We start from the raw sequence: 17,941 nt of genomic DNA on the forward strand, positions 1-17,941 counted from the left end.
ATATATATATATTACAATCATGCAAAATGCCATTCTATAAATAGAAACTAGTTTAGTGTCTTATTAAGTGATCAGATTTTCGTATTCAAATCAGAGAGTGATATGAGAGTGCAGACAGCATGTGGAGATGTATTGGCAGTACACATCAATTTTATCAAAATTTAGTGTATACTATATTTAAAGGTGTTCACCAAAAAATTAAAAGAAAAAAGTCAGGAACCGATAATGATTAAAATTTAAAACATAAAAATTTTAACAAAGATCGGTTTTAATAAATACAAAATGTCTTTTTTTGTGTAAATTCTGTAAATCTTAACGATAATGTCATTATAATGATGTTAACTTTTTAATTATATATTATACTTGTGTAATGATATATAATGATAACGATATTATCATTAAGAATTACAGAATCAATTCTAGTCGAGAAATTATTCAAAACGCGACGTCACACGTTTCGCAAGGTTACGCAAGAAACGACGATGTGTTGGAGAATACTAGTGATTAATTATTAAACGAGCGAGAGAGTGAAGTTGCCGCCCGGTGACACGGGATAACCAACGGATTACATAAGACCAGTTAGCGTTAATCGAAAACGTCGTACGTAGATTGGATGGAATGAACGGGAATGACTTATTGTTAGAAAAATAACTTTCCTTATGATGTCGCGAGGCTTCTTGACGCGCACAGCTACATCATTTTGATTTCATCAATCGAAATTCGCGCATTCCGAAATCGAAAATAGCCATTATATTATTACTCCAATATAAAATCTACTTTTATTTTTATTATTTTCTTTCATACACGGAAAAAAATGAATTATCTAAAATTTTAGCTAGAGACAAATCTGAAAATTTTGTAATTATGTAATAAACAAAGTCAAAGCTAATGAACAATACTGCAGAAAATTTTATTCTATATAGTAATATAACTAGCTTGTGCGTCCTACACAATTTTAATAGTCGAATAAAATTATTTTCAGATCTGTGTCTAGCAAAATTTTTAAATACTTTAGCGAAACCATTCCTTTTATATACTGTTCCCTTTTCATTTCCTATTTCTTCTTTCTAGAATCTCAAATAAATCAAATTAATCTTCTAGCTTTTATGCAAATATTTTTATAATTCTTTTATAATTCTATAAGGCTTTTATCTAACCAATTTTATAATTCTTCTCTACCGCGCGCATCTCTACACAGGAAAAACGATTTTGCAAAAAGATTTAAACTTTTGTTATATACAGCAAATAATTTTATTGAACTGTCAAAAAATAATTATGAAAACTAAAAAATGTATTGGAAAGGCTTGTCAAGAAATGATGTATAATTAGAAAAGTCTAGATCACAGATTAAAATTACAAGTGCGTACAAAACATAAAAACATAGGTAGACCAAAAAATACAGATGGCCTCATGGGTATAGCAAATTATTATGGCTGGTTTTTTATTATTTGATCTTTCAAAAATATAATAAAATGAACAAGAAGAAACAAACAGTAAGATAATATTCAAATGTATACGAATGAAATAATTTATCTAATTACTTCAACAAAATGATGTGCAATGCTGCAAAAAATTTTGATATTCTAACAATCAGTTTGATTTCCAACAAAATTATTTTGATGGTCTACCAACAAAATTATTGAATCTGTATTTAACAAAAAAGTTGAGATCTTTCCACAAAATCGTTCTTTCAGTGTTTTTTAACTTTTGAATGAGGAAGGGATTGGATATTTTCGCTCGATGAAATATCACATCTTAGATATCTGGTTTCTCATAGAGAAACATTGCGTTGTACTGTCCACGCAATCAACTCGCATACTACACACCACACGTACCTCGGAGTTGCTGGTGGCGACGCTGGACAGACCTGGGGACATGGTGCCAGTAGTGGTAGGATCCGGGCTTGCCGAGACCACCGTCGGGTTACCAGGGTGATGCGGCAATAGCGCGGGGGCGTGCGGATACGAGGCGAGATGAGGATGCTGCGGCTTCGAGTGATGCAGCTGCGGGCCGGGCGGTGCACTTTGCACCACCATTGGGACGGGTGGCGGCCCAACGTCGACCGGTGTCCTACCGCCGCCCTCGCTACCGGCGCTGCCGCTGACAACCGCATTGCCAGTACTGCGGCCGCCGCCACCGCCGCCCTCACCGCCACGAAACGATTCATGTAGGTATTGGCGCACCTGGTTCTTCTGCTTTTGCACGACGTGATAGCGAGTCGGATTCTCTAACAGTGTGCGCACCTGAAGAAAATCGGCACATCGTGGTGCGTTAGCTCTTTATTTGCAGACGAGTCACGTAGACAGTGATAATTAATCAGAGAATCGATTAAGCCCTCGTGCACAAATCTATACTGCTAATGTGCTTTGCTTATTATTAATGCTTTTTTTATCAATTATCTTTAGATTTCCTGATTTAGCAAATGTGTTATTTATACTGTATGGTCGCTAATGTAATGGAAAAAATTTTTAATAAATGAATAAAAAATGGAGGCACATTATTACTTTTTTTTACAGATTATATCAATTTTTTAATAATAATTAATAATTTCTAAATAAATTTTTCTAGTGCAAAAATGTAAGGAACATGAAATGCAAGGAAAATTAAACTGACATTAGTATTCGATCCGCGATGTGTCTTTTCTTAACCTATTATTATTATATATTAATCTATTCTTATATATATAATATTATCTTAAATTATATAATATTATTTTATTGAGATATTAATATCTAATTGATATCTAGTACGTAATTATAAATATATAATATTACGATCACTTAAGATCACTTTTTAATATTATGCTTCAGCAGGGAGTGAAAAAACTTATAAATAATTGTTAAGGGTTCACAAAAACGCGTTTATCATATCATCCCCTTACTTACTAAAAGTAATAAATTTAAAAAAAGATGATTTTTTTTAGTTACTACCATGAATGAGCTAAGTAAATATTACTCTACTTCATCAAAAGTGAATTAACTTCATTTAATAAAAATTTGTCAAAATCATTACAACTCAAAAAAGTTTTTAAAAGAACGAAAATAACAAAAATAACATTTGGTCTGTCAAGAATATGTTTTTTATATTTGATGAATCAATAATTTTCTGTTAAATTTAAAAATAATGTACCCCTTTTCTAGAGAAAATTTAATTTTTAGAGTTGTATCATTTTTAAAATAAGAGTGCGATATCTGTACATAAGAAAAAGATTAAATTTAGAAATTATTCTCAATTACTCTTTATAAGATGTTTCGGCTTTAAACATCTACATCTCATGTGAAAATTCTATGACGAGACCATTATCGCAGCTATAATATGTTCAACCTTTCACGAATGCAGCAACCATATTGCGTGGAGCTAATTGCAAGGTAAACCATCTACGACTCTTGTGCCTTCTCCCTCTCGTATATCCTCTCACCCATTACTTTGGGGAGGGAGGAGACAGTTCTAACAGTATAGACATGGTGTACCGAATAGATCTATTAACGATGCTACAGAATTCGGCTCGCCTTACTGCGATACGGCAAACTACGGAACCTCGGAACTATAAGGTATCGTTATCTTAGCCACGCCCGCCTTTCTGCATGTATATCTATATGCACGGAGCTTTAAGCGACGGAAACGCAAACAATGGTAACCGAATGCTTGACCCAACGCTACTTGGATAACAAGACTCTATCTGGGAAAACCCCCCCATCGCGGTGGACTTGGGATACTTCGGTACTTACGCCAAGTTCTATTATAGCTTCAACGAACGCCCCAGTTTTGACACAAAACAAATACAAGTAAAATCAAAGAAAGAAGTTAAGAATGTCGACAAAAGATTGGGACTTTCAATTGTCATACTTTATCAAACTATATACGTATTATATATATTGCGCTCCTGCAAGAAAAGTGACACAAGTAAAAAATTCAATAAACAAACAGATGACAACGAGCAATTAGGAATTGGCGCTGTATTTTATAAAGCAAAATTGCGCGATATACAATTTTGCTTTAAAAAAGCTTTAATCTTCAACAAAACAACATAAAAAATTATTACATTATTATTAAAATTATTACATTATAAAATTATTACATAATTATTATATACGTATGTACGTTCAAATCCCAATTATTGTGAAGCAGCAACTGTAATAATTACTGTAATAATTTTTTATATTATTTTGTTACAAAAAGCTAAAAGATTAACCGAAACATGTACTAATTGTTTTCTTATTATTGAAATAAAGCTTATTTAAAGCAAATTTGCAAACCGTCTACAGCGCCAGTTTCCAATTGTTATTTATTTGTTTATTGCCTTATTAATTCATTATTTCGGGAATTTTGTTAATATCCTTTCAAATGGAAAATATAAAATTGTTCATGAGGAGAAAAAGAAAATTACATATTTTTATTATTTACGGCATAATTAAATATAAATTAACAAAAACCTAATTACAAATTGTTTATTTTAAGTTCTCTAAAAATAATATAGATATTAATTTTTTTATTTTGACAAAAATAGATTTATAAGTTTAATCATATATTTGGATATTTATAGATCTCTCTCTCCCTCTCTCTTCCTCTATATACATTTACTACTATACGTCTTCTATATATATTTAATACTACAGAAATTAATATTATTTTCTATTTCAAAAAAATCAAATTGGAAAACAATATAAATTTTTTCATAAAAAAATGATATTCCTCAAGCTCTGTTAAATTCGAAAAAAATGAGATTGATGAATCATGAGATTGATTTGAGAACATAAGATGAGACTTTGTGAACAGAGCACAAACGTAAAAGAAGTGCAAAACTCTTTTAGAATCTATCGATTTTTTTGTTGGGAAAACTATATTCAATGCAAATTAAAAATACTCGTTATTATTTTTAAAAATTATCCCTATTTTGATTGTGTCATTTTTTCTGGTGTTACTTTTTCTTGAGGAAATATTTAAAATTAATTAATTTCTATCCTTTTTTCTGATTAGAGACCGATGTATTTAGAATACACACATAATACGAAATTCGAAAAATTTCAATTGTCCCTTTTCTTGAGAAAAAATTATTCAATTTTTAATACATATGTGTATACGTATACATATATATATATATACATATATATATTAGGTATGGGAAAAAGTTCGTGGCGTTTTTCCCGTTAGATGTAAGGGGAAAACGCCACGAACTTTTTCCCATACCTAATATATGTATAAATTATTAACTAATGTATAAATTATTAATTAATATAAAGTAGATATACAATAATATAGTATACACGATATACAACGTACTGATATATATCGTGTAGTAATTATTTGCGCAAAGAGAATGAGTAATCACGCAATTCATAATGTCTTGTAATGTAATAACGTTAGGAATTTATAATTTAATATAACAACATGATATTGCGCAACGCAAAATAATTTTATCGTGTTGCATGATTCGAGCTTTGCGCGAGCAATTTAGCATCGATCGTGGAGATCGGATGATGTACGAAGGCGACACATACTTGTAATACTTGCGGTGGTACATCCACACCGATAGTGGGCAACGGCGTAGGTGGCACTGGTCTGGGCGGTGCGGCAGCTGGCCTTTGCTGCTGCAAGCTCTGTCGGAATTCCGCCTGTCGCCTCTCTTGCTCCTGCAGCTGCTCCCGCATCAGCTGCAGCTTCAATTGCGTGCGCGACGTCGGTGTCGCTGTTTTGAACGTCGGCGGACTGAAAAAAGCCAATATTTCCTTCACGTAAGACTTTATCGAAGACTTCTTACTCCGGCGTTACTTTTACCATTTATATTCACGCTAACTTGCGCACGAAAGCAATCATTTATCTTTCAGCAATCAGTATCTTTGAAAAGACGATCGTCATTTGTTTTGCATTTATGTTAAAATCAGATAATTGTACAACATATTTTTTTGTGTTGAATTTTTAACATATATCTCTATATTAATTTAACATAATGTGATTGTATTATCTAAATATTTTGCGTTTAAGTGATATTTAACATTTCTTAGTGTTAAAATAATATAATTTATGTAAGTAAACAAATAATAAAAATAATAAAATAAGTGATAAAAAATAAAAAAAGATAATATATTTTAAAAGTCTGAAATAAATGAATAAAATTATATGTTAATTTAATCTTTCTATAATGCATAATTTTTCAGCTTTTCCCTATCATGTTTCCCAAGATTTCCATCAAAAATATAAAAACAAAAATGCGATACAATTTGTGCAAACAGTTGTTTGTTATTCAAAGAATGAGGCGTTAACAAAATTCACATAAAAATATAAAAACTTACCTTTACTGTTTAAAATTCGATATATCCAAATACCCATGCATTAACAGAAAGATTTGTTAATTTAACTAAAAAAAAATGATTTCACAATTTATTTACAAATTGTTACATTTTTTGCCCATTTTTTTACATGATATTTGTGTTACTTTCCAATATATTTATCTTGTGTTAAATTAAGACAAAAAATTTGAGTGGACCGTTTGAGACTGAATTATTTTGAAATTATTTAACGCAAATTTTTTCAAACTATGTAATATAATTCAATTAATTCTCGTTATATCTCGTTTAATATTACAGTTAAATTATAGTTACATAAACAATTAAGATTTTTAAACGTATCTCTACAAAAATATCGCAAAGATTGCTGAATTACGAATAATAAACATATAAGGTACCTGAATCGAATAAGGTCCCTAAATAAGTCACACTTTTAAATTTATTACTTAAAAATGCATTTTACGCCTAGAGCATATACTTAAAAGATGTGGCATTAGAAATAGATGAAAAGAAGTTAAGGAATTAGAATAGGCAGCAATACATTTGTTTAATGCAACAGAAACTTAATAATACAAATAATACAAATTAATAATACACATTATTCTTTAAATTATAATATTATAACATATTATAATCATAATATATTATAATTGTACAATAAAACATCTAACGTAAATAACTTCTTAGTAAAATGAATATTATCCGTTATCAGTCTTTAAGTCTTCTATTGAAGCAAGTTGACGAATCATCTAGAATAAAACTCAATCATTCACGACGCTGCGCGTTTGTGTCGATAAACGCGAGAATATTCAGCGTTGTCAGCTGAGCGAACGCATCGAGTCCCAAGTCCGAGGCGAGACCAATTAATCTCGTAGCGCAAACACGATTGAATCGAACTATCTCCGCACTTCTCTCTGACGGGAAGAAACCCAGTAAAGCCAATCGGCACAATTCACAGCGGCCAACTAGACAAGTCATTAATGAAGACGCGACAGGCAGATAATAATCATCACTTGTAATTATATCGCATCATCATTTGAAATGTTATCATTTGAAATGTCGGCAGAATCGGAAAAAAATAATGCTAAAAATTTGATGAATCTTACGATAAAAAACATTGTGTATTTGTGTTGAAAATAATCCACTCGCGTTTTTGTTAACATATTCGAGTGTTAATTCAACATAAATATGATCATTTATGTTATTTAAGTTTTTAAGTTTTTTTTGTGTTAAATTAATATTCAATGTTTCTTAATGTCAAAATAACATAACAATTTATAACATAAAAATAATATGTTTTAAAATGTAAATTCTAAAGATAAATGAATGAAATACATATTAATTTAACACGTCATAAATATTAATTATACTTTTAAAAAATCAAAGAAATTCAAATAAGGCTAATGAGAATAATAGCACAATTAATAAGCGCAAAAATTAATGTAAATATTTAAATATTGGGTTGTCCGGAAAGTTCGTGCCGATTTTGAAGGAAAATTGAAACACAGAAGATTTAAATTTTACATTTATTAAATTATATAGGTGCCATTCTGTTCTACAACTTTTATATAGGTTAGTCGACACTTTCTGGACAACCCAATATATTATCTCAAAGAATTGTTCAAATGTTTCGACTCACTTTGGAGTCTTCCTCAATGAATATCATAATAATATAAATAAATAATCAATTATCCACGCTTTGCTACTGGTCAGTTACTTATGGATACAACGTTCAAGATAAGAAAAGATCTTTATGATTAGTAACTGTCTAAGCTGAAGAAAGCTACTTTAACATTCAAATTTTTTATTGTGTTCCTGAATTCACAATTCAGCACAACTAGATGAAATAAAAAATAAAATATACGAATTACATATTTTCTTGAAATGAAGATGATCTGTGACGTTATTTTGCACCTTGGTTTTTTATTATTATTATTATTATAAAACAATAATTTTATTACGGAATTAATTCGATAATAATCGAAAACTCGGAAGGATGATCATTTTTCAAGTAACATATTAATAATAAATCTCAAGTTTTTTTTGTGAAATCTAGAATAAGAGAGTAAAAAACATCTGTCGATCATTCCTATAATAGTGCCCCTCTTTTGGGACAGTAGATGTGCTGACAAAAAGTTGAGAAACCTCCCCGAAACGTCGACTTACAAAACCAATCGAATTCCAGTTTACTATTATTATTTATTATAGTGATGTCTAAAAAAAATTGATTGAATCCCCTCCAAATTCAATCGTAAATTGAATTCTCGGGTGAAAGGACTCAAAAATTTGTTTCACAGTATCAATCATGTTCATTGGAATAGCCATGACAATGTTCTAAAATATAGAGGCAAGGATATCTTTCGTGTCGCTTCAATTTCTAAATCCTAAAATACTAAGTCCGCCACTGGCAGAAAAAGAGAAATCCATTAGAGTACTGAATTTTTGTTGATGAAAACAATTATCAAATGTAAAATAAATGATGTTTAGAACTACTTGTACAGCCTTAATAAATTCAGTCTTAGAAATCATGCAATTTTCAAAATGGAGCCATCTTTTTAAAATATTTTCAATGGCCAAATCTGTAGATACATTAATAAATAGAGACATTAATTTATATTTAATAAAATTCAAACCAAATTTATTCTAATAGTATTCTATATATATGTTTTGTAATTCTTTAACTAGCTGGAAACTATTCTCTACATTACTAAAAGATGTGGAAACATTATTATTATAGCTATAATATTATGCAAGAAATTCACTAATGTCTAACGGACTATCGATCGAAGAAATAATTAGTCTAAACGGATAATTAGGTTTAAGCTACTTTTGATAACCCACGCTCTTGATAAGTTACTACAGGAAATTTTCTTATATATCAAATCATCAAAAAAACCAAATTTTTTCCATCTCAGGACAGAATTCTCTTAGACTTTTTATCAGTAGAACGTGGATAATTGACTATTATGATATTCACTAACGAAGATATTCATATTATATTAAATGAACACAAACATTTGAGTAAACCATTTGGGATCATGTGAAATGTGTTACATTCAACACAAATTTTTCAATAATATATAAATAACAAGTTTCGTTATATATTTCAAATACACTGTAAATAAGATAAGCAAAATAAAGTAATTATTAATGCAAGCTTATCATTAACATAATGAATTGTATTAACTCTTAACTGACATCATAAAAAAAGAATTAATCTTGTATCTTGGAAACATTTTTATTATACTTTTCGATATTTGAAAAATTGGATACAGGTTCAGTGAATCCATGACGATAGTTAAGAGTTAATGTAATAATTATATAAAACAGATTAATATATTAAAGAAATTAAAATAAAAAATAGATCCAATCTGTATTCAATAAGAACATTTTGCTGCTTGTCATGTCTGCGAAAAGATATCTCTTGAAGTTGATTCATTCAGACAACTAGACAAAAACATTCTTTATTAATGTTCCCGATCGTTCTACCAAATGGTGTCAGAGAATTAATGGTGCCGTGATTCGGACGTAAAATCGAGTGATAGTATTACTGAATTTTGGCAACGTTATTACGATTCGACGATATTCCTACAAAAAAAAACGCGTAGAATATCTCGAATTCGCGAATAGCAAAACGGCTACACACACACACGCACACACACGCACACACACACACACACACACACACACACACACACACAAAATAAAATATCATGTAAAGTGCATAATTTATTGCGAATTGGAAGTCAATAAAATAAAAACAGAATTTTCATTGAACAAATTCCTAGAAAAAAGACAGAATTTTGCGAGCACATAAAACGAATCGCAGTCACATATTTCCATTGATATCGGGGTGAATCAATTTTTTTCGCTTACGCACTATTAAAAACAAATATGTCACAAAGACGCATGCCAGGCGTCCATTTTATTACCACAGCTAAAAGACATTCCCAATTCGGGAACAAAGCCAAGATCTAGTTGTAAGAAAGCCAAAATAGAGAGAGATTGTGCAATGCGGATCGAACATTATAGTTCCTGCCATTCGAAGTGATCTCTCTTTCTCATTATATCACATTATATCATATCATAGATATAACAAATATATCCAATATAATGTAAAAAAAAACAGAAATAAGGATAAAAATAAAAAACAAAATAGAGTAATTAATATAGATAATCAACAATAATATAACAATAAAATAACAATTATAAAGATAATTAATTTTGTAATTAGTTATTAATTTATTTATGAAATATCTTATCTATTGTAATTATAATTATTCAGATACCTTAATATTTTTTATTTACATTATATCGAGGCTGACATTAATGTGCTTTAAATAAAAAATAAAAAAAAACCTTTATTTATTATTAAAACTGTTGCAGAAAGTACATCAAACATTCAAATACCTAAATGATGACTACGAAATTTCATAGAGCTTCGATCCAATTAAAGAATTCAATGACACGTCTTGATTAAAGCTAAAAATTATGTAAAGAAATTTTACGTTAAACTTTAGAAGAGCAGTCCAATAGATTTTTTACATTGTCATTGGATAAGAATAGATAGTTAGAATAAACTACATTGATAATAAAACTTTAGAAATAAATACTTAAGACAGTTAAATGATCAAACTTTGAATGCGAGATTCGATCTTGCAACCAATAGAGAAACAGAAACCTCGTTTACAAAGGAAGAAAAGACACTGAATATTCGACCAAGTCTTAAACTCAAAAGCCGTCTTTGTGCGATTACGAAATTAAAAATTCTTCCGTTTCCAGTCACGGTACGAGAGAGAGCTGCCGTAATAAAGCTGTTACAACTTTTATAATAGTAGTACCGGCTGACTCGTGAAAGGCGATTTAATCAGAACACCGACTTTCCCGGAGACCATTAAAATGTCTTACGAATTTTTCTATCGCCTAAGAGACGAACTTGCTTTTTTCTCTCGTAATATTATTGTTTTTAAAAGCTCTGATCCTTTTTCATCAACATGTTTATGGAATTTTGTTAAAATTAATTAAAATTATAATTTAAGATTTTTTGCTCAATATTATATTATATTACACAACGCAAATATTATGGAAAAGATGTATATCTTTATTTATCATATACTTTTAGTTTTATTAAATTTGTAGTAAAATGTCAAAGAAATTTTATAATAAAAATTTTTATTTTTATATTAATATGTTATACTAATTAAATTCCTTATTACATTCCTTTATTATGTTTTTATATTTATTGTAATATTGAAATTCTTATTACATAAATATCCGATAAGATGCCAATATAATTAATGAATTTAAAGAAATAATCGCGATGAGAGTCATGATAGAATGTAAGAATCGCGTATTACCAATGTTGGCTGAGTTCACAGAAAACTCACGACCGATTAAGAAACGGAACGAAAATACTGTGATAGAAGATTGGAAAAGTTTCTGATGAAAAATTTTCTGTGGATAAGGTCGAAGTTGAAATAGAATTGGATATTTCCTTTCTTTTCGGATAATCGTTGTATTGATATTTTGTGGGAAAGTCCAGTATGCTCGCGACTACGATAGTGCATATGCTTTTGATTGCAACAATTCATATTGTTTTAACTCTTACTGTATAGAATTTCACTTGCTCGTTATACCATTAATTAGAGAATTTAATACTTGAACGAATCTTACCATTGAAAATCGATATAGCTAAATTATTCTTGTTAAAACCTAATTAAACGCATCCTTAGTAGGAATTTAATTATTTTCGAATGTCGCGAAGAACCTTCGTAATTGCAGAAAGACAGATTATAATTTATTCTTATTGAAATTTTATTACTACGCAAGCGACAAAATTCAATAGAACAAAAGAAAATAATATTTTATTCTCAATAAATAATATTTCACGTAATTATTAAATAAAAAGTTATTTTCTTTTCATCTGTTGAATTTTGTCAATTAAATTTCAATGAACAATTTTTGAATTGAATAAAATATTATGCATCAATTAAACGGAATTTCTTGTTATTTAATTAATAATGAGAATTGTCATTACGTTCCATTGTAGAAATTATTAACTCTTTCATACTTGACTTTTTCTTAGAAATAATTAACACCTAATTGACGTCTTACCAAAAGTTTTTAGAGTCGCTGATTATGAATTTATAATTAAAATTTCAAAATTCAAAATGGCGGATCCAATATGGCAGACCAAAATGTAAAATTATCTTGATTTGAATAAAATTCGTATTCCAAGAGCTTTTGAAATCACTGATCTAATAAAATTTAGAATTTTGATCCGCCATATTCGATCTGCCGATTTTTTCGGAATTTTTACTGCAGATTCGTCAACAGCAATCTTAAAACCTATATATATATATATAAATCAACTACATGTGAATACATCAAAATTCTCATTATCGCATCGATTCTAAATACATTCGTGAAAAGTCAAAGCTTGATTTTTTTATAAACAGTCAGTGGATTAAAGGTGGTCACGATTAACTCATATATTTCTCGTCGCGATATTGGATATTGGATGGTCGAAAATAATTTTCGACTGTCGTTGGATATCATTAATTCTCCAAAGTCACGACTCTTCTCGCGCAATACCCGCACAAGTTTGTCTTTCCCGACCAACAGTATCACTTTTTGCCAGTGGAACCTTTATACATGTTCCGCTTAGAGAAACGAAGAGGAGAACGACCGTAATACTGAATTTAGTACTTATATAAAGAGCGACGCTTATGGCAGCTTCATGCAAATGCGCGCGAAACCCTCTCCGATCTTCCTTCTTATTCACTGTCTCTCTATATACGGTACGCATAGAGGAATTCCTGCAAGAGAATCCTGGAAACGAATATAGTGTATGTGATGTCCCTTCTTCCATTATATACGTAAAGCCAAAAAAATTATTTAAAAATATTTAATCGAATTAAGGATATGTCAAGATAATATTTTAAAGTTAACAATTTTATTATTAATTATATATAAATACTTTATTATAATATTACCTAACATATCTAAAAGTCCCTAACATAGAAGATATTATAAAAAAATACATATAACATTCATAAAAAACGAAAATTTATTAGTATCAATAAATAATATATAATATAATAAGATATAAATTTTATTATTATGATATTTTATAATTTTTTACGATCGATAATTTTCTAATAATTTATTAATTTTTTAAATCTAAGGTGTACTTTGTAAATTACGTAAGAAAACCCGGCATTGGGAATTCCCGGCAAGCAAGAATCACTGAACAGATATAACTGAAAAAGTAAAAAGTAGAAGACCAGAGATATTAATATCACTAGTCTTGAAGAAAATCAGTGGCTCGCCGTCGCCTAACTTTTATCTTTATTCCCGCGGAATGAATTAAGAGAAAATATAGCTGCTCGCTTTACCGGCAGGTGGCCGATATAAATCGCAATAATATGGAAAGCAGCTTCTTTGTCGGATTAATGTATACTCTCGACTAAGACGGCTTCGGTCGTCGGAACGGGGCCGTACGTGCGCGGAATTTCATTGTCGAAGCGGAGATTATCGTCGTGGGCTCTCGATCATGAAATTCGAACAGTCATTTACTTCGATATTAGATATTCTCTAGCGTATCCAAATTAACCTTGTACGGAATGTGCACAAGTGAATTTATAACAAAATCAAAGTTCAAGGAATAAGTTAATAATGTTACGTACGTGAAATTGTACGAATGAAATTTTTTGCAATGATATACACGGAGAGAAAAAATAGTTTACAATTACTATAATTTAACTATTACTATAATTTATAGTCATTTTCGATATCAGTTATACATTTTTTGGAGTACAACTATAAGTATTATTATTACACTAAAAAAATTATTAAATTTTTATTTAAAAATTTACTAAATATATTTTTTTCAACAGTACAGTAAATATTTACTCAATAAAAAATGATACTTAAATCAAATTATTAATTCTTGTACCAAATAAATGTATCTTTTTTATATTTAAATATTTAATCAGTACTATTGTATATATTCAAACAATTTATTAAAATTTAGTACACCTTTCATTACTAATATTATATTAGCAGCAATAATTATAAAACTGAAGATTCATAACCATAATTATTTTACAATGTAATTATAGTCATCTCTTTTCAATTTCATAATTTTACGAGACTGAATCATTCTGTAATAATCGAATACATAACTTTTTTAACACATTGAAATATCAATTTTCAAAACTAATAAATTTTGTTGTCTATAAAGAAACCATGAATAAATTTGATAAATTTAGAAGAAATTTTGAAACAATATGACTTTTGATCTGCGATGCTCTTTATAGAGATGAAATGGATGACACTAAGATAAGAAAAATTCTTGCTTGATACATTCGTCATCGTATTAAATGCCACGCCATCTTCGCATTCATTGCCTCAAGTTCTCTCGGTGTAGAATTTAATAATAAGCATTCGGCGAATCCATCTGCGAAACAAACTGGTTAGAAATAAATTCTTCCCCTGTTCCTGCGTTCCCCAACGTCGCTAATATCTGCTGCGAAAGTTTGCGGGGTTTATGAAAAGTGTCGACTGATAATAACAATGATAATCGTAATAAGCAAGCAGCGGAAAACGATTTACTTCAGCCAGGGAGACGACGGAAACTCGTCGGGAAAATTTCGTCTAGACTCTACTTTATAAAAACGACACGAAAGAATGAAAAGAACGTGATAGATAGATACATAGAGAGAGAGAGAGAGAGAGAGAGAGAGAGAGAGAGAGAGAGAGAGAGCGAATGAAGCAAAAAAAGAATGAAGAAAAAAAGATGACGAGACGGAAATACGATCTTAAAATATGAGTATCTCTTTGAAATATTACAACGACCAATATCCTGTCGGCAGACAAAGACCCAATTTGCAATTTGTATCGATATGTCATTTATGTAAGCCATCTTTCTTCACAATCTTATCTCTTATAATCTTATATTACATACGCTCTTCTTTCTCGACAAATATTGTGAGCCATTATATTGTTTGTACTGCAAATAACAACGTAAAAGCTTGAAAATATGATACAAAAATAAGGGAGAAACGTTACAAACGCTATAAAAAACAATCCATACACAGTATGGTAGACATGGCGTTTATCAAACAATTTTACAGGTTGTAAACGTTCAAAAAAATAAAAAGATCAATATTGTGTTTTATATTGTAATCGTTTTCATAATTTCATGTGTGAAAATATTTTTCAGTCGTTTTTGGAAATATCATGTATGTTGTAAAATGAAATAGATCTTGAAGGAAAGCGTAAAGAATACAGGTTGAAGGTAAAAGATAAAAGTATATCCTATAATTAACACTGTTGAAAAGTCTTTCGTGCCAACTAGAATTATACAATGCAGTCGATTAATCCGTGGTAACGAAGCTTTCTAACAAAGTGCACTTAGGTCGCTGCGACCACTACTCCCTCTCTACTTCTCAGTTATAGTATTACAAATTTCCCACCGTTAATCTTAACCTGGCAAACAAAACGATCGCGTGGAACATTGTGTCATCTCACTTGCGTATCACATTAATTTGAGCAAGGGGACTTTAATTGCCAGTGTGAACAAAAGAGTAATTATTAATGTAATATTTTTTCATTATAGTAGATCAAAGAAAAAAATCTATTCTCGCGCCTCGCCAGAAAATATCCATTTTATGCGAATTAATGAATAATTAATTAAATTTCAATGATAAATAAATTAGATAGATAAATTGTGATAAAAAGATAAATGATGATAATAATAATATTATAATAAATATTATGATAGATAAATTTATAAATTAAATAGGTAAGTTGAGAACAATATATTATAAACTGTAACAATTTATTTCCAAAAGGGTAATCACTAACTGAAATACAATATTGTTCCACAGATTACATGTGATAGATTCCACAGATACATATGATTTTATATGATTTCATCCGATTACAAATAATTTTCTTCACTACATATGAAGTCATTTAGTAAAATAAACGCGATTTTATCTAATATTACAATAATTTCTCATGATTGCATATGTAACTCCTGATTTTGAAATATTATTTTTTCTCTTACGTTTAATGATACTTATGTCTCTTGTAATCTACGTAAGATTTTTACTTCACGTGTATCTCCAATTTTTGATGATACAAATTTAAGAGTGTACGAATACTTTCTCTACGTGAGATAATATTAATCCAAAGCTTCGCAAAATTAGTGTCTTAAATGATAGATATTGCAGTATACTAGATTCGCAACGTTATGTGTGAAGGCATGCATATTTCACCTCGAGCTATGTTACGTTATTCCCGAAACTTCATAGAAATTTACGCAACTGAAATCGATCGCAAACGATCGCTTACAGCCTTGGCCCGTAAGCTTAGAATTCTCTTGCGAGATTACGCCTTCGCAAGCTTCTCTGTGCGGAGAGTAAACGCAGAGTTTGCTGGTCGGAAAATTACGCAAGTTGACCGTGCAGAATCTCGACCGTAATCTTCGGCGCGTACGTGCACATACACGTACAGTGGCTGTGAATCGTGCTGGACGATCGGGCGATACGGATTCGGGTTATGCAAATGCAGGAACCAGCGAAACGAGATAGAGAGATAGATAGACAGAGAGAGAGAGAGAGAGAGAGAGAGGAGATGAAAATCAACCGATACGTTACAGAAGCGACGTTACCGTTACCGTTACCATTCTCGCTTACCGTAGCGGAACCGGGTAATCGAAAGCTCCTGGACGAAAATCAGGAACAAGGTCGTGCGAATAGCAACCGGCACGCGCGCGCGATGTAATTAGTCCGTGCGACAAGGCGATTTAGCGAGAAATTATTCGCGATACGGTCAGTGTAACATTTATGGGCTAACTAAGATAGTCGTTGAGTACAACTCGTACAATTTAATCATGAATTATACGGTTTGACAAAGATCGATTAATTTTTCTTACGAAATATGCAAAATGATTTTTCTTCCAACTGGAAATGGTTTTTTCCTAAAATTATTTGTTTTTTTATATTTTTATATTGTATACTTATATTGTTATTTACGTTCCTATCATTAGTGTTAAAAATATGATAAAGTATTATTACGGCGATTAATAGTAGATTAATTACAGCGATACTACGGTTACAATTAAAATTTGTAGAGTATAGATCTCGTGATAAATGTGTACGAGTTAAAAGCATGTACACTAAACCAGAATGATTATACTGTCAAGATATGATTAGATTTGTAATATTTATAGAGTAAAAATAGCCATGGAAAAATAACTCAAGCTAACTATTTAAATATAAAATTAAAATGATAGCATCAGAAATGCTACATTTGGGAATTATAATTAAAACAATGATAATTTATACTTTAACACTAATATTATTTCTATATAAAATGTACATTAACGTTTTTCATTAATTTCATCAATCTTATCTATATCAAATTAATTCTCTCTCTATTGATAACTTTGGCAGAAAATAAGAACACAGAAAATACAATTTTCTGTGTTCTTATTCTACTTTTAATACAATTGAGACAGAATTAAAAGTAATACGCAAATAAAAAATCTATATAATTATTCTATGGTCTATAACTATACTAAAAATAATTGAGAATTAGGATTGTAGATCTTGAAATTCGCGTCATTGGCTACGATTGTCCGGTTT

At 30.0% G+C, this 17,941-nt stretch overlaps 1 protein-coding gene across 2 annotated transcripts in view; it reads right to left on the reverse strand.

The window, feature by feature from the left end:
• Window positions 1-17,941, reverse strand: part of LOC108687855 (microphthalmia-associated transcription factor) — a 102,053-nt gene that overhangs the window by 66,424 nt on the left and 17,688 nt on the right. For both annotated transcript variants that reach the window (XM_018193862.1, XM_018193861.1), the window contains exons 2-3: window positions 5,499-5,706; window positions 1,836-2,243 (exon numbers count right to left, since the gene is read on the reverse strand). In XM_018193862.1, the coding sequence (XP_018049351.1) occupies window positions 1,836-2,243; window positions 5,499-5,706 (616 nt within the window). The remainder of the gene's footprint in view (window positions 1-1,835; window positions 2,244-5,498; window positions 5,707-17,941) is intronic.

Source organism: Atta colombica, unplaced genomic scaffold (genome assembly GCF_001594045.1).
Source record: "Atta colombica isolate Treedump-2 unplaced genomic scaffold, Acol1.0 scaffold219, whole genome shotgun sequence".
Taxonomy (NCBI): Eukaryota; Metazoa; Arthropoda; class Insecta; order Hymenoptera; family Formicidae; genus Atta; species Atta colombica.